Here is a 24,406-nt window from a genome sequence, read left to right on the forward strand (position 1 = left end):
GATGTCTGGCTTCTAAAATTACATCCATAACCTGCTTGGGTAGGAGAGAATGAATCAAAGACACTGGATTAACCAGGCCGCCAGGTTGAGAGTTTTGACATGGGAGTGCAGAACCTGACCCAGGTGCTGGGACAGAAGGTTCGGAGTCTGTGGTAAAACCCAAGGGGGCTCCAGACAAAGGTTTTTCAGTGTTGGGTACCAAAACTGTCGAGGCCAATTTGGGGCCAGTAAGATTATCATCTTGGGCTTGTCCTGTTTGATCTTTACTAATACCTGTGGAAGAAGAGGAAGAGGCGGAAAGGCATACCCCGAGAAGTTTCTCCAACTGAATGATAGTGCATCCACTTTCCAAGCTAGTTCGTGGAATGTCCTGGTGCAAAAAATCTGTAGTTGATGATTGAGGTGGGATGCAAAGAGGTCTATGTGAGGACATCCCCAGACTGCTGTAATCATCTTGAATATTTCAGTGTCCAGCATCCATTTGTGTGGGTCCGATAGGTTTCTGCTCAGACTGTCTGCCAGGAAGTTTTGCTTCCCTGGCAGAAACTGAGCTTGAAGGTCCAGTTTGCAAGCTAGAACTGTGTTCCAAAGATTCATGGCTAGTCTGCAAAGGGGATAGGAATGAGATCCCCCTTGCTTGTTTATGTACCACATAACTGTGGTGTTGTCTGTCCGTATCAGTAGTTGTCCTGGTTGTAGAAGATTCCTGAAGGCCAATAGAGCTTTCTGAACGGCTAACATTTCCTTTAAATTGATATGCAGGTGCTTCTGATCCTTTGTCCAAAGGCCCTGCAGACAGTTGCCCTGAAAATGGGCTCCCCATGCATAATCTGAGGTGTCTGTGGTTAGTATCAGAGTGGCAGGAGGCAGACAGAAGGGTTTTCCTTTGTTTAGAGTACATGCCTTGGACCACCAAAGGAATTCCTTTTGAAGACAAGGCAGGACGGAGATGTGTATGTCTAAACTGTGGCAATGCTGAGACCATACACTTTTTAGGTACCACTGTATTTTCCTCATATGTAGTCTTGCATATGGTACGAGAAGGATGCAGGAGGCCATGTAACCCAAAGCCTGCAGGAATCTCCTTGCAGATAGCTGAGTTAATGTTGCCAAGGTTTTGAAAGTTGAAGCCAGCTGTAATTGTTTTTCGTATGTCAGAAATGCCATCTGGGTTGTTGTGTTTAGAGAAGCGCCCAGAAAAATTATCTGTTGTGAGGGTATCAAATTTGACCTTTTTTATGTTTACAGTGAATCCCAAGAACTTGAAAAGATTCTGAACAAACTCTAGATGCTGGAGTAAGACATCCTTGCTGTCTGCCTGAATAAGACAGTCGTCCAGATAAGGGTAAATTTGAATTCCCTTGAGTCTGCAATAAGCTACTACTGGAGCCAGGCATTTGGTGAAGACCCTGGGCGCAGTAGACAATCCAAAGGGCAGCGCAGAGAATTGATAGTGCCTCGATACGGCCTTGAACCTGAGGTATTTTCTGCATTCCTGCCTGATGGGAATGTGTAAATATGCCTCCTTTAAATCCAAAGTTACCATCCATGCATTTTTGGTCAGCATTGGAAGTAGCTGCTGTAGAGTAAGCATCTTGAATTTTGGTATCTCGAGAAAAGTGTTCAAGACTGACAGATCCAGAATGGGTTTCCATGAATTTTGCTTCTTGGGGACTAGAAAAAGCCTTGAGTAAAAACCTTGTCCCATCTCTGAAAGTCGAACTAGTTCTATGGCTTTCATAGCCAAGAGAGTTTCCACCTGGTTTAAGGCCTCTAACCATTGATGTGTTGGAAGATCTGGCCATCCGCTTGGTCTTGGTAGGGTATGAAAATGGAATTTGTAACCTCTTGAAACCATATCCAGAATCCACTTGTCGTGGGTTATACGAGTCCAATTTAGGTGAAAAAGAGAAAGTTTTCCTCCGAGAGGGGCTTCCAGGCAAGAGGTTCCTGCAGCCCAACAGAGAGAGTCATTGAGTCTGTTTTCTATGGGCTTGCGACCTGTCCTCTCCTCCCCTAGGGGTGGAAGCAGTCCACTGTATTGGTCTATAAGAGGCTTGCATTTGAGGCCTTCCTCGGGAGCGTCTGTATCTACCCCTCTGAGGCCTGTCTGAATTGGGAAAGGACCAATTTTTTGTAGGACAATTCCTACTAAATCTGGGTGGCTGTACTTGTAAGAAATCTTTAACTGTTTGCATGGATTTTGCCTTGTCCTCCATCTTCTTTATCACCTCTTCAGCTTTAGATCCAAACAAAACATTATGCTGAACAGGAGCATCCAATAATTTAGCTTTTACTTGATCTGGCAAATTTTGTTCCTTTAACCATGCATGCCTTCTAATGACTGTGCCAGAGGCAGCAGCCCTACAAGAAGCCTCCAAGGCATCAAATCCAGAGTGTAAACCATGCTTCCCAACTTGTTCAGTGGCATGCATTAAGTCATGTAATTCCTTATCTGCACAGGCGGAAATGGAAGTTAGCTTTTGTTTTAAAACAGACAGGAGAAATTGCTGGTATTTCAGCATATGAAACTGACAGTTTAAAGCCCTAATAGATAAAGTAGCAGAAGTGTACACTTTTTTGCCCCATCTTTCTAAAGATCTGGAATCCTTCTCAGTGGGAATGGGGTTTTTAGCAGAAGCGGCCTTAACCCCCTTAGGACCCTGAGAAATAGTTTCAGGGTCAGCAGTAGGATTCTTGTATAAAAACTGGTGGGAATCAGGAACCCTATAATATTTGTCTGGCTTAACTGGAGCTGGAGGGAAAGAGTCAGGTGTTAAGTTAGCCTCCGAAAAAGCATCATCCACAATATCCAAAACAGGAGGAATAGCCAGGGGTCTATGTTGGGGAAGAAGAAGAAAATCCCTTAGTCTTTTCTTAGATTCCGAGTACTCCTGTCCTTCCCAGTGAAAATGTTCCCTCATTTCATGCAAAGTTTCCCCAAAAGAGAAATCCTCAGGGGGAGAAGCTGAAGAAATGGATTCCTCAGCATCAGAATCCTCATAAGGAGGGAAAGAATATTCCTGGTCAGAAGAAGAAACTGAAGAAACAGAAGCCTGATCAGAGGAGTCATAATAAACTTCCTGCCTTGGCCTTTTATCTGGAGGGGATGTGAACCCCTAATCATAGTAAGTCCTCCACCATCTTAAGTAACTGTTTGAGACTTGGGTGCCGGATCAGAAGAGGCCTGGGCTGCAGTCTTTGATTTGGAAGGAGTCTTTGCCTTTGTCTTTGCCTTTATTAGAAGCTGAGTAGGCCTGAAAACCCCTTCGGAAGCCGGTACCTGCACAGCAGCTCCGGACCCATCCGAAGGAGCATTGTCCAAAGGTCCTGCAACAGAAATATTCAAAGGCCTAGTTGGCTCCTCGTGGGAGTCCGTTTCGGCCATCGGTTCCGAAATGGCCGACGATAGGGGCTGCAAAAGCGCCTCACTGACGACGGCCGAACCTGAAGCTGGCTCTGCTTGTACAACATAGTCTGATTTGGACCTCGGAGGCCTGTCTTTATCCTTGTGTCGTTTGTGAACTCCGGTAGCCGGAACCGCATCAGACGACATTTTATAATTAAAACGCCTACCGAAGTAATGAAATGCAAAATCGTACCTTCGTTTAATCGTACGTTGATTGAATCTAGCACAAAACCGACAACTAGCTACGTCGTGGTCAGGACCTAAGCAAGGAATACAGTAAGAATGAAAATCCTTATGAGGTATTTGCTTCCCACATGAAATACAATTATTAACTTTTTCTGACATCAGACTGGAGCAAGAAAAAAGTTTCCCCAACGGGGTACTTAGCTTTGAGTAGGAGAAGAAACTCTTTGGACTGAAGTACATTTATAAAAAATTGTCAGGAGTCAGCCGACCGGCACTTGCGAACTGCTATCACCCCACGGCAAGAAAGACTGGAGAACATGGCGTCGGCTGCCAGCTTTGTACTCCTGGCGCTCTGACGTCAGGGAGCATGGCTGAACAGCCGACGCCGGACCCACACTTTGGGATTCTGGCCGATCGAGGACTGCCTGCCGGCAGGGGAGAACCCTACAGTCATGACTGCAACAGTGAAACAGGATGAACATGTGAAACTAGCTAAAAAAGCTTTCCAAACAGTGTGACAGTAAAAACCTTATTTACCAGGCCCTGTAAGGCAGACAATTTTAGTACAATCGTGCAGATTAGTTTATAACAATAAAATACAGTAAAAAGTATGCAGCAGACAATAAAAAGTGCTATAAATGGCTAGAATAAGCAATGAGTAGTAAAAATAAGGGGGAAAAAAACAGGATACTTATTGTTATATATCACAGATCAGAGTTGTGGTCAGTGCCTCTCCTCCACTCAGCTGCATGTTTTATACCCCTGACGACCTAACGTCATGGAAGAGGAGACAGCAACCGACACAGGACCCAAGACTTTGTTAGTCAGGCCGACTGAAGGCAACCTGCCAGCAGATTACCCAAATGTAATGACTGCAACAGTGAAACACAAAGAACATCCAGGACTGCAACAATGAATACACTCGAACATCTACATTTAAGGTAAGTGTACATAACTGTACAATGTTCTTCGTGTTTCACTGTTGCAGTCATCACATTTGGGTAGATTCCCAAAGCTAAAGATGGGAGGAGGTAAATAGATAGCATTAGGACAAGCTATAAGGCCCTGCAAGACTGCAGTGGCAAAGTCAGCTCTGGATTTAGAAAAAAATTGGCAAGTGGTAATGCTTGGTGAAGGTATGTACAGAACTCCAGGTAGCAGCTTCTAGGATGGCCCTGGTAGGTACACCGCTGAGAAAGGCTGTAGAGGTAGATGCAGCCCTGGTTGAATGTGGTCTTATCCCCTGTGGGGTAGGTTTTCCATGGTGCTTATAGCAGAAATTAATGCAATGGCCTATCCACTTAGAAATGGTTTGATTTGAAATGGCCTTCCCCACTTCCCCTGCAGCAAATGCAACCACAGCTGTTCAGATTTCCTGAGAGGCTTAGTCCCATCTAAGTAAAATCTAACTTGTCTGTGCACGTCCAAGGAGTGCAGTATTCGTTCCCCTTTGTTCTGTGGATTAGAAAAGAAGGTTGGCAAATGAATGGACTGATTAAGGGCCACACTGGTTACCACCTTGGGCATAAAGGAAGGATTGGTCCTGTAGGACACCCTGTCTGCATGAAAGATGATGAAAGGCTCCACCTGCCATGAGGGCCTATAATTCAGACACCCTTCTTGCTGAAGTGATGGCTAGAAGGAAGGCTGTTTTCCAAGAAAGAAATTTCAACTCTGCATTTGCAGCTGGCTCAAAGGGAGCTTTTCCAATACAAAGTTAAGGTCTCAGGCTGGAGTAGGGGCTCTCCTGGGTGGTCTTAAGTTTTTGGCCCCTCTGAGGAATTGCTTCAGCAGTGGATGAGAGAAGAGAGGTGGCTCTGTACTGTAATGTGCTGAAATGGCTGAGGCATGAATTTTGATGGAAGTAAAGGAAAGGCCCTTGTGAATCATCTCAGTTAAGTATTGAAAAATATGAGGGACACTGGGCACAGCTGTGCCCATCCCCCGAGTTTGGCTCCAGGAACAGAAACTTTTCCATTTTTCACCATAGGATTTTTTAGTACTAGGTCTCCTTGCCTCCAGAATGACATCCATCACTTGCTTACTGAGAGATGGTAACGGAGAGATCAGGTAATTAGCCAGGCTGCAACGTTCAGGGTTTGAAGCTGTGGGTGCAGAATCTGGCCCTCCTGCTTGGACAGCAAGGCAGGGGTCTGAGGCAGGTGCCATGGTGCCAGCAGTGACGCACTGCACAAGAGGGGGTACCAGTGTTGGCATAGCCAGTCTGGTGCAATCAGTATTGTCCTATTTGATCTTTAGTAGCACTTTGGAGAGGAGAGGCAGAGGGGGAAAGGCATAAACTGATAGGTTTTTCCAGGTGAAGGAAAAGGCATCCACTTTCTAAGCTTGTTCGTGGGGAGTCCTTGTGCAGAATTTGTCCAACTGGTAGTTATGAGGGGAGGAAAGCAGGTCCATCTCTGGGCTCCCCCATTTGTTTCTCTACATATTGAATAACTTTGGTTCCAGTTTCCACTCGTGGGTCCATGGGATTTCTGCTTAGGTCGTCTGCCAGTGTATTTAGCTTTCCTGGCAGGAATTGAGCTTGTAGGTGCACTTGGTAGCTCAAGGCTGTGTTTCATATAGCCATGGCTAGTCTGCAAAGAGGGTATGAGTGGGTTCCCCCCTGCTTGTTTATGTACCACAACTGTGGTGTTGTCCGCCTTTACCAATAATTGTCCTGGAAGAATGTGGTCCCTTGAAGGCTGTCAGAGCATTTGTACAGCTAACATTTCTTTTTGATTGATTTGCAGGTGCATTTGACTTGGGTTCCATTTGCCCTGAATGCATTGTCCTGCCAAGTGAGCCCCCCATGCATAGTCTGATGCGTCTGTTGTTAGGGTTTGGGCAGCAGGGGGTAGAGTGAATGACAGTCCCTTGTTTAGGTGGCAGGCCTCTGGCCACCAACTGAACTCTATCTTTAGACAAGGTATAATAGGAATCATTGATTCTAGATCCTGAGAATGTTGATACCATTGTAGTTTTCTCATATGCAGTCTTGCATATGGAATTAGTAGAATGCAAGAGGCTATGAACCTCAGGGTTTGCAGTATTTTCCTTGCAGATAGCTGGGTCTTTGCGGCCAGTAGTTTGAAGCAAGTTGTCAAATGAACTTGTTTCTCTGGCGTGTGGTAGGCCATCTGGCAAGTTGTATTCAAGCCTGCTCCCAGGAATACAATTTGTTGGCAGGGTACAAGATGTGATTTCTTTTCGTTTATGGTATACCCCAGAGAAGTTAGTAATTTCTTTACAAATGCCAAATGATTTAATAGAATGTCCTGGCTTTCTGCCTGAATTAGACAATCGTCCAGGTAAGGGTATATTTGAATATTTCTTTGCCTGTAAAATGCAATGACTGGAGCTAGGCACTTTGTGAATACCCTGGGCACGGAAGATAAGCCAAAGGGCAGTGCAGAGAACTGATAGTGCAAGTAGCCTGTTCTGAAGCATAGGTATCTCCTGCAAGATTCCCTTATTGGGATGTGCAGGTAGGCTTCCTTTAAATCCGGTGTTGCCAACCAGCCATTTTTGCCTAGCATGGGAAGCATCTGATGAAGAGTTAGCATCCTGAATTCTGGGATTACCAAAAATGGTGTTTAGGATAGACAGGTCCAGGATAGGATGCCAGGAACTGTCTTTTTTTGGTACCAGGAAAAGTCTTGAGTAGAAACCTTGCCCCCATTCTTCTTCTGGGACAGGTTGAATAGCCCAGTTGCTTAGAAGAGAGAGAAAGTACAGTTGTGTACCTACCATAAATGTAGACGTTCGAGTGTATTCACTGTTGCAGTCATTACAATTGGGTTATCCTGCTGGCAGGCTACCCGCAGTCGGCCCGAGTTCCAAAGTCTAGGTCCGGCGTCGGTTGCTGTCACCTCCTCCCTGATGTCAGTGCGCCAGGGGTATAAATCATGCAGCCGACGCCATTTTCTTCAGTTTTTCTTGCCCCCAGATGTCAAGTGCCCCTAAAATGGTAGGCTAAATTATGCCAATAAGCATGCATACACAAAAACAACTTTTCCTTCATCTGCAAGCAAATACACCACATAGGTTGTATAGAATAGAGAAGTACAGATAAGTCCCAGCAAGGAAAAGGGGGATGGTGGAAGGGTAACCTGGACTGCAACAGTGAATACAATCCAACATCTACATTTACGGTAGGTACACAACTGTACTATGTTCATCGTGTTTCACTGTTGCAGTCATTACAATTGGGTTGAATCCCAAAGCTAAGGTTGGGAGGCTGGTGCTAAATAGGATTAGGAGAGGCTATCAGGCCCTGCAGTACTGCAGTGGCAAAGCCTGCTCTGGATTTAGAGTAGAGAGGTAAGTGATAGTGCTTTGTAAAAGTATGCACTGAACTCCAAGTTGCAGCCTCTAAGATATCTTTGGTTGGCACTCCCCTGAGGAAGGCTGCTGAAGTGGCTGCTGCTCTGGTTGAATGTGGCCTAATGCCCTTAGGCACTGATTTGCCATGCTGTGAATAGCAGAAATGAATGCAGTGGCCTATCCACTTTGAAATAGTCTGTTTCGAGATAGGTTTTCCTTGTGATCCTGCAGCATATGCCACTAGAAGTTGTTCAGTCTTTCTGAAAGCTTTGGTTCTGTCCAAGTAGAAGCGTAGCTGCCTGTGAATGTCCAAAGAATGCAGAAGTCTCTCACCCTTATTCTGTAGGTTTGGGTAAAAGGTAGGCAAATGAATAGTTTGGTTAAGGGCCACACTGGACACTACCTTAGGCATAAATGTAGGGTTTGTCCTTAGAGAAACCCTGTCAGGATAGAAAATGATAAAAGGTTCCACAGCCATGAGTGCCTGTAACTCTGAGACTCGTCTAGCGGAGGTTATTGCTAGGAGCAGAGCTGTTTTCCAGGATAAGAAGTTTATATCAGCTGCAGAGGCTGGCTCAAACGGAGGCAGTGTGAGTTTTTCAAAGACATAGTTGAGGTCCCATACAGGTATTGGTGCTCTCCTTGGAGGTCGTATGTTTTTGGCCCCTCTGAGGTACTGCCTTAGTAATGGATGAGAAAAAATAGGTGGTTCTGTATTGTAATAAGCTGAAATGGCAGAGGCATGAATTTTAACTGATAAAAGGAAAGGCCTTTATCCAGCATCTCAGTTAAGTATTGCAAAATCTGAGGAATATTTGGAACAGTCGTGTCAATACCTTGTGCCCGGTTCCAAGCACAGAATCACTTCCATTTTTCTGCACAAGATTTTCTGGTGCTAGGCCTCCTGGCCTCCAAAATAACATCCATCACTGCTTTAGAGAAGTGTGCGACTTGAATGGCTACATTATCCGCCATGCTGCCAGGTTTAAGGTCCTGAGTTGGCTGTGCAGTATCTGACTGTCTTGTTGGGTCAATAAGTGAGGAATTTGAGGTAATGTCCAAGCTGGGCATTTAGTCAAGCTCTTTAGGATTGGGTACCAGTGCTGGCGGGGCCAGTCTGGGGCAATCAGTATCATTTTTGGCTTCTCTTGTCTGACCTTGAGGAGTACCTTGGGGAGGAGAGACAGAGGAGAAAAGGCATATACTGTTAGGTTTTTCCAGCTGAAAGATAGAGCATCCACTTTCCATGCTTGCTTGTGATAAGTCCTTGTGCAGAATCGCTGTAGTTGGCAGTTGTGAGGGGAGGCAAATAGGTCTATGTCCGGGCATCCCCAGTTCCTTGTTATCATGCTGAAGACTTGTGGATCCAATTTCCACTCATGGGGATCCATTAGACTTCTGCTTAGTTAGTCTGCCAGAGTATTTATCCTTCCTGGCAGGAATTGTGCTTGCAGATGTACTTGGTAAGTCAGTGCTGTGTCTCACAAGTTCATGGCTAGTCTGCAGAGGGGGTAGGAATGTGTGCCCCCCCCTGCTTGTTTATGTACCACATGACTATAGTACTGTCCATCTTTATCAGTAGTTGTCCTGGATGAAGTAGATCCTTGAAGGCTGTCAGGGCATTCTGAACAGCTAGCATCTCTTTTTGATTGATATGTAGATGAATTTGACTTGCGGACCATGTGCCCTGAATACATCAGCCTCCTGTGTTGAGGTGACAAGCTTTTGCCCACCATCTAAACTCCTGTTGCAGGCAGGGAATGAGGGTAATTATTGTTTCTAGGCTGTAGCAATGTTGAGTCCAAACACTTTTTAGATACCATTGAAGTTTCCTCATATGCAGTCTTGCATATGGAATTAGCAGTATGAAGGATGCCAGGAAGCCCAAAGCCTGCAGAATTTTTCTTGCAGATAACTGGGTCTTTGTTGCCAACATTGTGAAATAAGTCGTCAGTTGTCTGTTGTTGTCTGGCGTGAGATAAGCCATCTGGGCAGTTGTATTTAAGCTTGCACCTAGAAATATTATGTCTTGAGAGGGTACGAGTTTTGATTTCTTTTCATTTACTGTGTACCCTACACCTGTTAGTAATCTTTTTACAAATGCCTGATGCTGGAGTAGAATGTCCTTGTTCTCTGCTTGAATAAGGCAGTCATTAAGGATATATTTGTATTCCTCTTTGTCTGCAAAATGCAATTACTGGTGCCAGGTATTTTGTGAAGACCCTGGGCACAGTAGATAAGCCAAAGGGCAGGGCAGAGAATTGGTAGTGCATTGAGCCAGCTATAAATCTGAGGTATCTTCTGCATGACTGTCTGATTGGGACATGCAGGTACGCCTCTTTTAGGTCTAAAGTAACAAGCCAAGCCTTCTTGCCCAGCATGGGCAGACGCTGCTGCAGAGTTAACATTCTGAATTTTGGAATATCCAGGAATGTGTTTAGGATAGACAGGTCCAGTATTGGTCTCCAGGCTTTGTCCTTTCTGGGTGCCAAGAATAGCCTTGAGTAAAATCCTTGTCCCTGCTCTTGCTGTGGTACTTGCTGAAAGGCTCTCATGTCCATGAGGGATGAAATTTGTTTTTGTGCCTCTGCCCATTGATTGCGTGGCAGGTCTGGCACACTGTTTGGCCTTGGCAGGGTGTGAAAGTGGAACCTGTAGCCTTGAGATATGATATTTAAGACCCATTTGTCCTGGGTGATCATGTGCCAATTTTGTAAAAAAAAGTGCTAGTTTTCCTCCCAAAGGAGCTGCCAGGGGAAAGTCATCGAGACTGTTTCCTGTACGGCTGTGATTTTTCCTCTCTGCTTTTGGAGGTAGAAGCACCCCATTGTTTAGGCCTGTATGAGCCTTGGGGCTGTGATCTGCCTTCTTTGTGGCCTGTCTGACACTGGAAAGGACCAATTCTTTGTAGGCCAATTCCTGCTAAATCTGGGAGGCTGTACCTGTAAGAAATCCTTCACTGTTTGCATAGATTTAGCTTTGTCCTCCATTTTCTTCAACACCTTTTCTGCTTTAACACCAAACAAGGTATCATGTTGTAATGGAGCATCTAATAGTTTTGCTTTAACATGATCGGGCAGATTCTGTTCTTTTAGCCATGCATGCCTCCTAATGACAGAACCTGTAACTGTGGCCCTGTAGGAGGCCTCTAGAGAATCAAAACCACATTGCAAAGTATGCTTTCCCACTTGTTCAGCTGCATGCAATAAATCCTGCATTTCTTTGTTTTCTGCACATTCTGAATTTGTCAACATTTTCTGTTTAAGCAGTGACATAAGATATTGCTGATATTTAAGCATATGAAACTGACAATTTAAAGCTCTTACAGCCAAGGTAGCAGAAGTATAAATCTTTTCCCCCATCTGTCCAGGGCCCTTGAATCCCTATCAGAGGGGATAGGGTTTTTTGCAGTGGAAGCCTTGACCCCCCCCTTGGGACCCTAAAAAATAGTTTCTGGGTCAGCAGCAGGGTATTTGTAAAGAAATTTATGTGAATCAGGAAACCGGTAGTATCTGTCTGGCTTAACAGGAGCTGGTGGTGAAGAGTCAGGAGACAGACCGGACTCTGAAAATACATCATCTACAATGTCTAAAACAGGAGGAATAGCAAAGGGCCTGTGCGGAGGTAATAAAAGGAAGTCTCTGAGCGTTTTCTTGGATTCTGAGTAATCTTGGCTCTCCCAGTGGAAATGCTCCCGCATAGTATGCAGGGTCTCCCCAAAAGACTAATCCTCAGGAGGAGAGGCTGAAGGGATAGATTCTTCAGTATCAGACTCCTCATAGGGAGGAAGGGAATATTCCTGTTCAGAAGAGGAATCAGAGGAAATGGAAACCTGATCTGAATATTCATATTCTATCTCTTGCCTAGGCCTCTTATCAGGAGGGGGATGGGAACCCCTGATCAAAGTAATTAGGTCTTCGGCCATTTTAAGCATCTGTTTTTTAGGCATGGAGGCCTGTCCAGGAGAATGCTGTACTTGTTTCTTTGTCTTTAGAGCTGCTTTAGTCTTTGCCTTTGAAGCTGAAGTTAGTTTTACATATAACTGTGTAGGCCTGAAAACACTCTCAGAAGCCGATGCCTGCTCAGCGCCTCTGGACCCATCTGAGGGAATATTTTCCGAGTGTCCAATACCTTGAGTTCCCAGCGGCCTAGTCGGCTCCACGTGGGAGTTGTTAGCGGCCTGTGGCTCTGAGGTAGCGGGGGTCAGGGGGCTGCGAAAGCGCCTGACTGAGAACCGGCAAACCGGCGACAGTCCTAACGGAAGCCTTGTCGGTTTTGGACCTCGGATGCCTGTCCTTTTCTTTGTCTTTGCGCTTTTTATAAACTCCGGTAGTTGGCTGTTCCGACGGCATTACATAATTGCATCTTCTGCCAAAATAATGAAATGTAAAATCGTACCGACGCTTAATAGTGCGTTGGTTAAATCTAGCACAAAACCGACAACTAGCAACGTCGTGGTCAGGGCCTAGGCAGGGCATACAGTAAGAATGAAAATCCTTACGAGGTATTTGATTCCCACAAGAAATACAATTATTAACTTTTTCTGACATCGGTCTGGAGCAAGAAAAAAGTTTCCCCAATGGGGTACTTAGCTTTAATGAAAACTTCAGATCTGAAATTCGAATTTGAAAATCTCAGGAGTTGGCCGAATGGCACTTGCGAACTGCTTTCGCTTCAGGCACCGCGCGGCAAGAAAGACTCAAGAAAATGGCATCGGCTGCACCTTTTATACCCCTGGCGCACTGACGTCAGGAAGGAGGCGACAGCAACCGACGCCGGACCTAGACTTTGGAACTCGGGCCGACTGCGGGTAGCCTGCCAGCAGGATAACCCAATTGTAATGACTGCAACAGTGAAACACGATGATCATCATGCTTTTGAGCCTCTGCCCACCGATTTGGGGGTAGGTCTGGCCAATCGTTTGGGGTTGGTAAGAAGTGGAAGTGGAATTTGTATCCTTGGGAAACTATATTTAAAACCCATTTGTCCTGGGTAATGAGTTCCCAATTTTTTCCATGCAGGGCGATCTTTCCCCCTAAAGGAACAGTCAAGTTGAGCAGGGCTTGGAAGGTTTAAAGTTAAGTCATTGAGACAGTTTACCATAGGGGGGAGTCTTACTACTCCCTGCTTTGGAAGTGGGATCCCCCCCACTGCTTAGGCCTGTTGAGTACCTTGGGACTGAAGCCTGAGTGTTCTGCTGGTTCTGGGTTTGGACTGAGAAGGCCTCGGAGAGGCAGGAAAGGTCTAATTCTTAGAGGGACAATGCCTACTAAATCTGGGAGGCTGTACGTGTAGGAAATCTTTAACAGTCTGTATAGATTTAGCTTTTTCCTCCATCTTAAGTACTACTTCTGCTTTGTTGCCAAACAGGCGGTCTTGGTTTAAGGGAGCATCCAGTAATTTAGCTTTAAAATTATCTGGCTAAGATTGCTCCTTAAAGCAAGCATGCCTTCTAAGTACAGAGCCAGTGACAGCAGCCCTGCAAGATGCCTCTAATGAATCAAAACCACATTGCAAAGTATGTTTTCCAACTTGTTCAGCAGAATGCATTAAATCCTGTAATTCTTTATTTTTAGCACAGTCAGAAATCAACATCATTTTCTATTTAAGCAATCCAATAATATGCTGCTGATACTTTATCACATGAAACTGGCAGTTTAAGGCCCTAATGGCCAAAGTTGCAGAATTGTATACCTTCTTACCCCATCTATCCAGCGCACTGGAAACTCTATTAGAGGGGGCAGGGTTTTTGGCAGTAGTAACCTTAATGTCCTTGGGTTCCTGTGAAATGGTCTCAGGATCCGCAGTAGAATTTTTAAAGAGGAACTTGTGAGAGTCAGGTACCCTGTAATATCGATCAGGTTTTCTGGGAGCAGGAGGTAAAGTGTTAGGGGCCAAGCTAGATTCCAAGAAGGTATCATCTACAATGTCCAGTACAGGAGGGATAGCTAAAGGCCTGTGTTAAGGCAAGAGTAAGAATTCCTGAAGCCTCTATTTGAAGTCAGAGTAATCCTGGCTTTCCCAGTGGAAATGCTCCCTAAGAGTACGCAATGTTTCACCAAAAGAGAAATCCTCTGGAGGGGAAGCAGAGGGAATGGAGTCCTCTGCATCAGAATCTTCATAGGTAGATAACGGCAAATCCTGGTCATCAGAGAAAACAGAAATTTCAGAATCCTGATCAGAAGAATAAGAAGGAAAATCAGTCCTAGGTCTCAGAGGGAGAAGTGTGGCTTCCCCTGATTAGAGTAATAAGGTCTTCAGCCATTCTTATTTGTTTTTAGGCATAGGGGCCTGACCATGTGGTCTGGGCGTCTGTTTTCTGTGCATGGATCGAGTTTAAGGCCTTGAAGAGGAAGATGGCGTTGGTTTAATAAGCAAGTCAGTAGGCCTGAATACACCCCTCAGAAGCCGGTGCCTGCACTGCGGCTCCGGACTAATCCAAGGTAGAGACATCCGCAGGTTCCACAGTCGAAGAAGCATCTCACGACATACCAGACTCCGAATGGTTCTCAATAGAGGCCTGCAAATCTGAAGTAGCGGGTATCAGGGGCTGCAAAAGTGCCTCACTGAGTACCGGCGAACTGGTGACTAGCTTAGGAGAAGCGTCGTCGGCAGCTTTGGACCTATGAGGTCTGCCTCTGACTTTATCTTTGCATTTTTTTGGAATGTCGGTAGTCGGGTGGCATACCGAAGCCATTTCTTGATAATTGAACAGAGTACTGAAATATTTAGATGCGAAAATGAACCGACAACGAATGGTATGAGGATTGAAAAAGGCACAAAACCGACAGCGAGGTACGGCGTGGTCTGGGCCTAAGCAAGGAATGCAGTACGAATTAAAATCTTTATGAAGTATTTGTTTTCCACAATAAATACAATTGCTAACTTTTACTGACATCAGTTTAGAGCAAGAAAAAGGATCAACAACGGGGTACTTAGCTTAGTTGAAAACTTTGGTTCTAAAACTCAAAAACGAAAATTTCAGGAGTCGGCCTATCGGCACTTGCGAACTGCTTCTGCTTCGGGCACCGCATGGCAAGAAAGACTGATGTAATGGCATCGGCTGCATGCTTTATACCCCTGACTACCTGATGTCATGGAAGATGAGACAGCAACTGACGCAGGACCCAAGACTTTGATAATCAGGCTGACTGAGGGCGACCTGCAAGCAGATAACCCAAATGTGAAGAATGCAACAGTGAAACACGAAGAACATTCAGGGGGACTTCAGCAGAGCAAGGGTCCCTTTCCTTGTGCAGACACCATTTTGTAAATCTTTCCCACTTAGCCAGGTAAGACTTTCTGGTGGTAGGTTGCCTTGCCTCCCTTAAGACAGAAAGCACGTCCTCCGAATAGTGGTGCCTGAAGGAGAATCAGAAGTCTATCACCCACAGAATCAGGGAAAACATTTGTAAGTGTGGGTGTAGGCGAGTTCCTTTATCTTGTGTCAGTAGGTCCACCTTGTAGGGTAACTTGAAGTGACTGCCCTTGGCTAGCTTGTGAAGTAGGGTGAACCAGTGCTGCCTTGGCCAGTACGGAGTCACTAACAAGATTTTTGGTTTGTCCTCCTATATTTTTCAGGAGGACTTTCTGAATCAGTGGTAATGGGGGGAAGGAAAAAAGGAACTTCCCTTCCCAAGAGATGCTGAAAGCATCCACTCTCCATGCTAGAAGGGAGTAGGTTTTTGAACAGAAGGTCTGCAGTTGCCTGTTCTGGGGGGAGGCAAACAGGTCTATTTGTGGAGCACCCCACCAGTGGACTAGGTCTAGGAAGACCTCCCTGTTCTGCATCCATTCGTGCTGCGGTGAGTAAGTCCTGCTCAAGTGATCTGCTTGGTGGTTGTCCTGTAAGGGGGATGTAGGCCACCTGCAGGACTAAGTTGTGGCGAGTGTCTAGGTCCCATATCAGCAGGGTTAGTCTCCACAGCTGATAGGCCTTTGTTCCTCCTTGTTTGTTGAGGAACCACATAACCGTGGTGTTGTCTGCCACTATCCGGAGTACACCTGGAATAAGAAGGGGGATAAAGGTGTTTAGAGCTAAGAAGACTGCTGTCATTTACTGATACTAATGTGCTTGGCCTGTAGAGAGGGATGCCACTTTTCTTGAATCCTGTAAGAAGCTAGAGTTGCTCCCCAACCTGAATGTGAGGCATCTGTATGCAATGTTTGGGTTGGGGTGGGGGGGTTGTAGTGGGACCCCTGGGTTTAGTTGGACTTGCTGGATCCACCAGTTGATTTCTGTCTTTAGACAGGGAAGGAGGGGAATGACTTGCTCTAAGAGATGTAGGTATTGGGACCAGATGCTTTTGAGGTACCACTGTAGCTTGCGCATGTGCATTCTTGCCAGTGGTAGCATGGGGATGGTAGCTGCCATTAAACCAAGGAGATGGAGAAATTGCCTTGCCGTCACCTTCTGGGATAGTAGGGTTTCCTGGAAGTGGGCTTTAGCAGTGTGGTTTCTATAATACTTGGGAATGGCGGACACCGGACACCAGAAGATGCTTAATGTCCTAGAGTTCTTTACTTTGTTTCCCTGCAGATTCTTAAAGAGGTCTGCAGATTGTTTACCAAAAAGGACATTGTGGTCCAGTGGGGCATCCAAGATCTTGGACTTGAAATCCTCTGGTATGTTCTGAAGTCTTAGCCATGAATACTGCCTGAGGACAGAAGCAGATGCTGCAGATCTGGCAGATTCTTCTGCAGCATCGTAGCTACATCTGATGGAATGCCTGGCTACCTGTTGGTCAAGGACAGCTTGGAGGTAAATGTCAGTCTTAATGGGACTGTCAGACAAAGATGCCAGCATGGAGGAGGCTAGAGAAACTAAGTCTAGAGTGTATTTAGTCATGTGGGTCTGATAATTTAAGGCTCTGAAAGCAAAAGTGGAAGATGTGTATACCTTCTTTCCCATCCTATCCATATACTTGCTATCATCTGTCGGTAGGAGGGAGGCAGAAGGCAGCAGTCTAGATTTCTTATATGCAGTGGTGGCAATCACAGCTGGGTCCACCATGAGTGGTTTAACCAGGAATTTCTGATCCTCTGGTACTTTATAGAAGCGGTCAGGGCACTTATGGGCTGAAGGCTGGGAGTCTGGGGCCTTAGAAGCTGAGTTGAAGGCATCCAAGTAAGCAGGAAGAACCGGAGGAAACGCCGAAGGGGAGGGTGATTCTACTTGCAGAAGCTCAAAGTACCTTTTTTGGGTGGCAGTCATTTGGGACATATCCCATTTAAAGTAATCCATCTTGGTGATGGTCTCACAAAATGTAATATCCTCAGGAGGAGAATCCCCTTCCACAGATTCCTCATCAGGAGAGTAATATTTCTGGGGGGAAGCAATCTGGGATGCATACGAAATGGAATCTTCTGAGGAAGAGAAGGAAGAATCATGCTCTTCCTCCCTGACTTGAGAGGTCATGGGTGGGAGATAAGAGGCAGATGCAGGCCTAGGGCTCAACAGAGGCAGAGTGGAAGGAGCTGAGGCTGAAGGCCTGAGGGCCATAAAGGCCTGCATGAGAGAGGAGGTGAAGGCCTACCAGTCTGGTTTGGCTTCTGTAGAGGAGGAGGTATGCTTAGTTTTCTGCTTCTTTTTGGCCTGGGTGGAAGTAGGGAGCAGCCTGGCATCGGGTTTGGAGATTAACACATCTGAAATCTGTATCCTGGTCAGAGGTACCACCGAAACTGCTTCTGCCTAGACATCTATGGTAATTTGTCTGGTCAAGCTCAGAGGACGTGCCAGTCGTCGGCTGTGCAATGGCTTCCTCAAGGAACGTCGATGCAGTAGACAGATCTGCCAAGCATGCCTCAACCCCTAGATCAGCAGTTGGAGGTGTGACGGGAAGCAGAGCGGCAGGCGAGGAAGGCCTAGGAATCTTGGTCTTCTTGCGCGGAGGTTCGAGTGCGGCCTCCGATGCAGGATCCATTCTAAGAGCTAACCGCTTAAGGCGCTGGTTTTCAAGGTAGAGGTTTAAAGTGGCCAGGCAGCTGCGAAGGGTCTTTGGCACAAAAGATTGACAAATTGCGCAGGAGAAGTGAGTGTTCCCGGCCTAAGCAAATAAAAAAAAAAAAAAAAAAAAAAAAAAAAAAACTATCATGGGCGTCTTTACAACAACCAAGCCTAAGCAATAACAATCATCAAAATAGGAAAAATAGAAACCCAACGGGTTATTTATCTTTAAGAAGCGATGTATGTGAAGAAGTGATCGTACGATGTAAAGGTAGTCTGCAGCTGAAAAGATCTGAGGATTGTGCGTGCAGGTGTCACATTTAAGACCCCTGGTTTATGGCCTTACATGTGACGTCCAATGCACAATGCAATAGCCAAGCTGAAGCTTTTGCACAAGAGCCAACGTACTTGTCGTCTGAGGGCAGGAAATCCCACAACTAGAATACTGCAACAATGGAATAGATGGACATCTTTTAGATATTCAGCTGGCAGTAGTTGACTTCAGTTTTTTTAAGTAATTTATTGATCCTGTCTGTTGGCACAGGGTGAAAGGAGAAGGTATTCTCATCCTTGTTTGCTGTTAATGGAACTGTTGGTGGAAGGCAGCTGCTGTTTTTGGAGAGTGATAGCATAGTTTCAGTAAAGTATTTGTTAAATTGTGTGGCGGTGCTACTTGGAGTATTTGTGGACGGAGTTGTAGTTGAAGTTTATCCGGGATGTTGGATTTTTTTTTTTTTATTGTTGACCAGAATTTTTAAAGATTTTTCTGATGTTTTATTTGGATGTTACTATAACAGTTTTTCTTGTCTTGTTTGACAAACCTTTTGGCTTTGTTTCTAAGTTCTAGATATGCTTGGCCATTTAGTTTAAGTACAGCTCATCTCCATAGAAATCCATGGGGTGACTTAGTTCTTATTTTTCTAAGTGGTGCTAGTTTATTGAGTATATTGAGAAAGTGGAGTTAAAATAAGCTACAGCATCATCTAGGGGTAGGAGGGGCGTCCGCAGTGGTGCACAGGTTAGCGTTGCTGCCTCACAGCAAGAGGTTCTCTGGTTCAATTCTCTGTGCGGAGTCTACATGTCCTCCCTGTGGTCGCGTGGGTTTCCTCCGGGTGCTCCGGTTTCCTCCAAAATCCCAAAGACAAGCTGTAAGTAGATTGGACACACTAAACTGGCCCTAGGCATGAGTGTGTGCCTTCTGTGGAAGGCTGGGCGCTGGGGTGGCAACTCGACACCTTAAAACTCCACTGCCACTCATGAGCGGACAGGTGATCTACTGTGGCAATCCCTAACCGGGAAAAAACGAAAGAAGATCATCTAGGGGTAGGACCTTTAGGGGAGACCAGTTACAGTGTTGAAGCGCAGATATAAAGATTTTGGGATTGAAATTTTGTTTCAGATTTGACAACAGATGGTGTGTTTAGATGGGTTAATATGTTGTCTAAATATATAGGTCGGCAGGTAATCAATGAGGCTATCAGGAAGACAGCCATAATGTAGAGAGTGGGAGGGTTTGTTAGTTAGAATCTAGTCAAGGACAGAGTTATTTCTGATGATTTGTCTACTCTGCTAGGGGCATGAATTAAGGTCATCAGGAACTTTCTATAACCTGTATGGCCTTATAGGGACTGGAAGCTGAGAATCTGGAGTGGAAGCATCAAATTGAAAGGCGTCCAGGTATGTCCCCAGGACAAGGGGGGACTGGAGGTGGTGCAAGCATGCTCATCTACAAAAGTTGTAGTACCTCTTTTGGACATTTGACACTTGTTTAGATTGCCATTCAAAGTGCTTCGTTATGCTTTACAATGTTTCTTTGAAACAAGACTCTAAGAGGGAATCAGGAGAGAATGAGTCCCCTTCGTCAGAAGAGAACTGCTCTGGAGAAAGGAGTTGCGAGAGTAGTCCAAAGAAAAGTTCTGAATTAGTCTCTGGTTCCTCCTCTGAGGAGAAAGAATTCAATTCCTGTTTTCATCAGGTGGCCTGTGCAGGCTGGGTCACAAAGGACGGAGGCCTCTGGGACATAATGGCTTTAAATAACGCCTGAGAAAAATCTATTCATTTTTTTCCCCTGGAACCTGAAGGAGACATTGTATGCTTAAGTTTTTGTTTCTTCTTTTTAGGGGTGATGTCCACCTCAACCAGCTTAGGGAATTTGGGACCCTGGTGCATTTCGAGAAGTGTTCCTGGAACCTCTTCCTGTACAAGGATCGGAGGAAGGTCTCGAGCCCTGCTGACCTCTGGCGGGGTCACATAGCGGGCTCTTGAGATGAAATCTAATGTACCTCAGGAGAGATCACCTCAACGAGTATGTCTGATTTGAAGAAAATGGAACACGAATCCTCTCTAGGCCTCAAGTTTCTTCTTGAGAGGACGGCTGAAATCTGGGGATTACAACATGGTAGAGTGGGCCAAGCGTTGGGTCCCAAGGAAGGTATTTAAGAGAGTGGAAAGTTTCGAGCAGAGAGTTTTAGGAACAAATGACTGACAAATGGATCAAGATTTGTAGTCCTGTTTGGGGCCTAGACAGAAAAGGCACTTAGTGTGCAAGTTCTTGCACAAAATTTGCCTACTGTACTCACACTTACCCCTGCTAGCTGACATCTTACAATTAATACACAGTCAAAAGATTAGAAAGGAAGGATCCACAATGAGAACATTCCACTGGGTGCAATGACCTGTGCTTGGGCTAGCGGCAAGACAGTCTGAGGATCTCACATGTACGTCTGTTTATATACCCCTACGCCAACAAGCTGTATCTGGACATATGCCCTCAGGAAGGTTTAAGCTTCGGTATCTCGGTCGACGTTATGAATACTGCAACAGTAATTTCAGTTAGGACATCTATGTGGGTGTTATATAACCCACAGGATGCACAGAACTTCTGCTTTAGTCTATTCCCTCAACTACTGCTGCATGCCCCACCACTCCCAAGTGCACTACAATCACAGTGATTGCAAAACCAATATAACATGCCTGCAAACTATTATGCAGACGAAAACTACTTGTTAATAAACAATAATATTTAAGTGGATCAGAGAATTATATTTTGTGTGTGCAAGGATAACGCAAGAAAGCAGATCTTCACTTCTTATAATCAATTTTTTTCTTTTGTGACTATCGAAATGCAGTAGGAGGTTAAACTATTTTTTACAGCCTTTTTTGTAACTGCTTTTAATGGGTTTCAGTTCAGTATACTCCGTTTTAAAATAGACCAGCAGTACACACTTTATACACATTTCCTGAAGTGTCAAGTGGGAGAGGTAAGGCAGGAAGCAGCTGACCCCCCCCCCCCCCCCCACAGCTGAACAGAATTTTTTTTTTAAATCTAGAGTACTAGCAGTACATACGTTCATAAACTTCTATTCATTTTCTTACTTTGATGACTATGGGTCAAAGCTGATCCTTAATATCCAATACATACTTCATTCATTTACAGCCTGATTTTGTGTCAGTTAATTTCATACTAATTTACATTTTCCTCTGGACTGCTGAAAAAAACTTGATCCATAAAGAGGTAAACTGCTTAAGTGTAAAAATGGGCTTATTTGTGAATTAAGATAAATCCTACTTGTTAAGCATTTTAGCCATGACCAAGGCTACACAAAACAGAACTTAGGGTGGACAACGACTTAACTTTACCATCACCATTACAGCCTACAGAAAGTTATCTCTACTAGGCTTTTTAATTTTCCAGTTGTTTGTATCCTAGGATTTGTACTGGTTTATTATTAGGACAAAATTTTGGTGCCCTAAAACAACTTCTGAATTATTGCATCTAAATCTGCTGCAGGTGGATTCCAAGGTGTCATATTTCCAGCATCTGCCACTGAATTATATTTCTTTCTTTCTTATTTCCCTGACAAGTACTGAGTAATGATATTTTTTTTTCTTTGGATTTCATCTGTAGCACTGGTTTTGTGACTTGGTGTTGGGTTTCACAGTGGTCCATTCTAATGTTGGACTTTGAATCAGAACTGGATTTGACAGTGTGCTACATACCAGGCTGAGATCACTTCTCATTAACTAGTAAGGAAAAGAACAGACTGAAAAATCCTTAATCTTTTCTGAGTTGTTTTGCTACCCTATGATTTTTTCCAGTTACATTTTCAAGTGGAATGTTGGAAAACAGAACTGTATTTATTTATACAGTGTATCACTGCAGTATTTAGTTCAGTGAGCCCATGGGAAGGACTATATCACTTTAGAAATGGGCTACAAAATATGCTTTTCAAACATGAACAGGTACACACTAGTCAGAGTTTAAAATTATTGCTTACCATTATCTACGCACCTTTCTTAGTATTAGTGATGTAATTTTTATGATGTTAACACTTGCTCATTAACCATAACTTATATCATGCAGTACTTAAAATGCTGCCTCAGCATTTGGCTCTCCAGTTTGGTTCTTTCTTGGGGTGCCTTCTGCACACATACTGTACACTGCACATCAATCTGTAAGGGTGTTTACTTGATGCTCAGATTTCCTCCTCTATGCTAAAGGAATGTGGTAGGTGAATTGGTGGTCTTCCAAACTCCCTATATGTGTGTATATGTTATGATAGCCTGATATCTTATTAGTAACTATTTTCATTTTTTGCACCCACTGAATGCAGGGATAGACTTCCTGCTCTCCTGTGATCATGAACTGGATTAAGAAAAAAAATCAGTGAATGACTTGAATGTCCGTTTTGTAGACTCGTTACCGAAATTAAAGGCAAAGACTAATACTATTGTACTGGGTGTGAATTTTTTTGTAGACCATCATGGAGAAAATTTATATCATTTAATAATTTAGTGTTATATTGCTGGTGAAACTACAATATCAGTGTTGGTTCAACTTGCATGAACGCACAGAATAGCTGTTTGCATCAGTGTGCATGGATGTCTCTAGGGATGGCAAATGTAATGGGATAAAGGCTCATCAGTACTAAATACTGGTGGTGATGTGAACAGACAGCTGTGGACTGGCTTCAGTGATGTTATTTCTTTCTTCATTTCTTATTTGATAATAAATTATTTTAATCCTCTCCTGACATCTGCGGCTTAAATGAATTTGGAGCAGTGCACCACACTGCAGTTTTCCCAAGGCAAAAATACAGTTGATGAAGAAATCTTCGGGCACTGCATGTTTAACACAAGCACATAAAACATTTTTGAGAAAACAACCTGCAAGACAAAAACAAACGCTAAAAAAAACAAATGACAATGAATAAAAGGTAAGCCTGAATTTAACAAAATGAGGGAAAAAAAGAATTCAGTAACAGCAATAATTAATCTTAAAGAAAATAAAACGTAAATAAAACTCTAGAAAAATACTGCAAAAACTGATAAAGTAATCAAGAGCCCAAATAAGCATCCAACATTCTGACTGCTGAGAAGAAATGAAGATACAGCTAGCCAACGTATGCTACATGAAAGTCTCACACCAACTTTCAGCAGGACAGATGACAGAACAAGACATGCAATGGTGTTCACAAGGGAATGGAATGCTTTGAGCAACTTACACAACTCTTACATACAGAGTGAATGAGTATAAAAAAGTGGCAGCTTACCGCAGGTAACCTAACCTGTTAATACAAGAACACAGCTCACCAAACTACTGGGTGCTTAAGCTATAAACATACAACTTCATCACTTGATGCTTATTTTTATCAGTAACAGGACCGGGAAACAAGGAATCATGTCCCTTTTCATGGCCATCCAAATTTTAAGCAAAAATAAATATAGAGACTTACGTGCTTTGGGGGGTGGACTGAGAGGAGGAGGAGGTGATCGATGTCTTCTCCTGGGTGGGCTTGCAGAAGGCGACCGCCGAGATTTACGTGGAGGGCTGTCAGAAAATCTTTTGGGTGGTTTCTTGGGTGGTGGAGGGGGTGGTGGTGACCGTGATGAAGATGACGATGAACTGCTTTCTGATATGGATGCGGAGGATCTCCTTCTCCTGAAAACAAGGGTAAAAATTAGAACATCTGGCAAGTACAGGTAAATGCAAAACAGACTTTTCTTTCAGTGCTAAATACTCACAATGTTTTTCTATTAAAAATAAAAAATTGGGATAATTCACACGAAGAAGCAAGGCTAAAGAAGATCAGCATTAGACAAAGTTTAGGAAGAACTCCAGTCTAACACCACTGTCCTTGGTACTCAAGATGAACAGAATGAATGGTCTAGGGCCTGCTCTCCATTTTCAGGGAATAGCTGCGAGCATAAAGTACTGAAACATACACCTCTAATGAAGAACAGTATGGTCAGCTCTCAAATATACTATTAAAGATAAACAGTAACAACGCTATACATGGCTAACAATCAAGTACTACTACCTCTGGCAGTAGCATTTAGGCCAAATTTACAGACGTACAGAGGCCTCCTCCTCTTTAGGGGGAAGGGGACATTTTAAAAAGGATTAAATGTGGGTACTGCAACTCAAACAGAAATCAAAAAGTCATACATATAAACACACACACACACACACATATATATATATATATAAATATATATATACATATAAATATATATATACATATATACACATAACATTAAAA

General features: G+C 44.2%; 1 protein-coding gene across 1 annotated transcript in view; it reads right to left on the reverse strand.

Moving 5' to 3' along the window:
- Positions 1 to 24,406, reverse strand: part of SRRM1 (serine and arginine repetitive matrix 1) — a gene marked incomplete in the record, with an annotated part of 1,602,281 nt that overhangs the window by 949,573 nt on the left and 628,302 nt on the right. The window contains 1 exon segment of the mRNA XM_044083096.1: positions 23,600 to 23,805. Within this exon segment, the coding sequence (XP_043939031.1) occupies positions 23,600 to 23,805 (206 nt within the window).

Source organism: Protopterus annectens, chromosome 1.part1, assembly GCF_019279795.1.
Source record: "Protopterus annectens isolate FY-2018-M chromosome 1.part1, PAN1.0, whole genome shotgun sequence".
NCBI classification, from domain to species: domain Eukaryota; kingdom Metazoa; phylum Chordata; order Ceratodontiformes; family Protopteridae; genus Protopterus; species Protopterus annectens.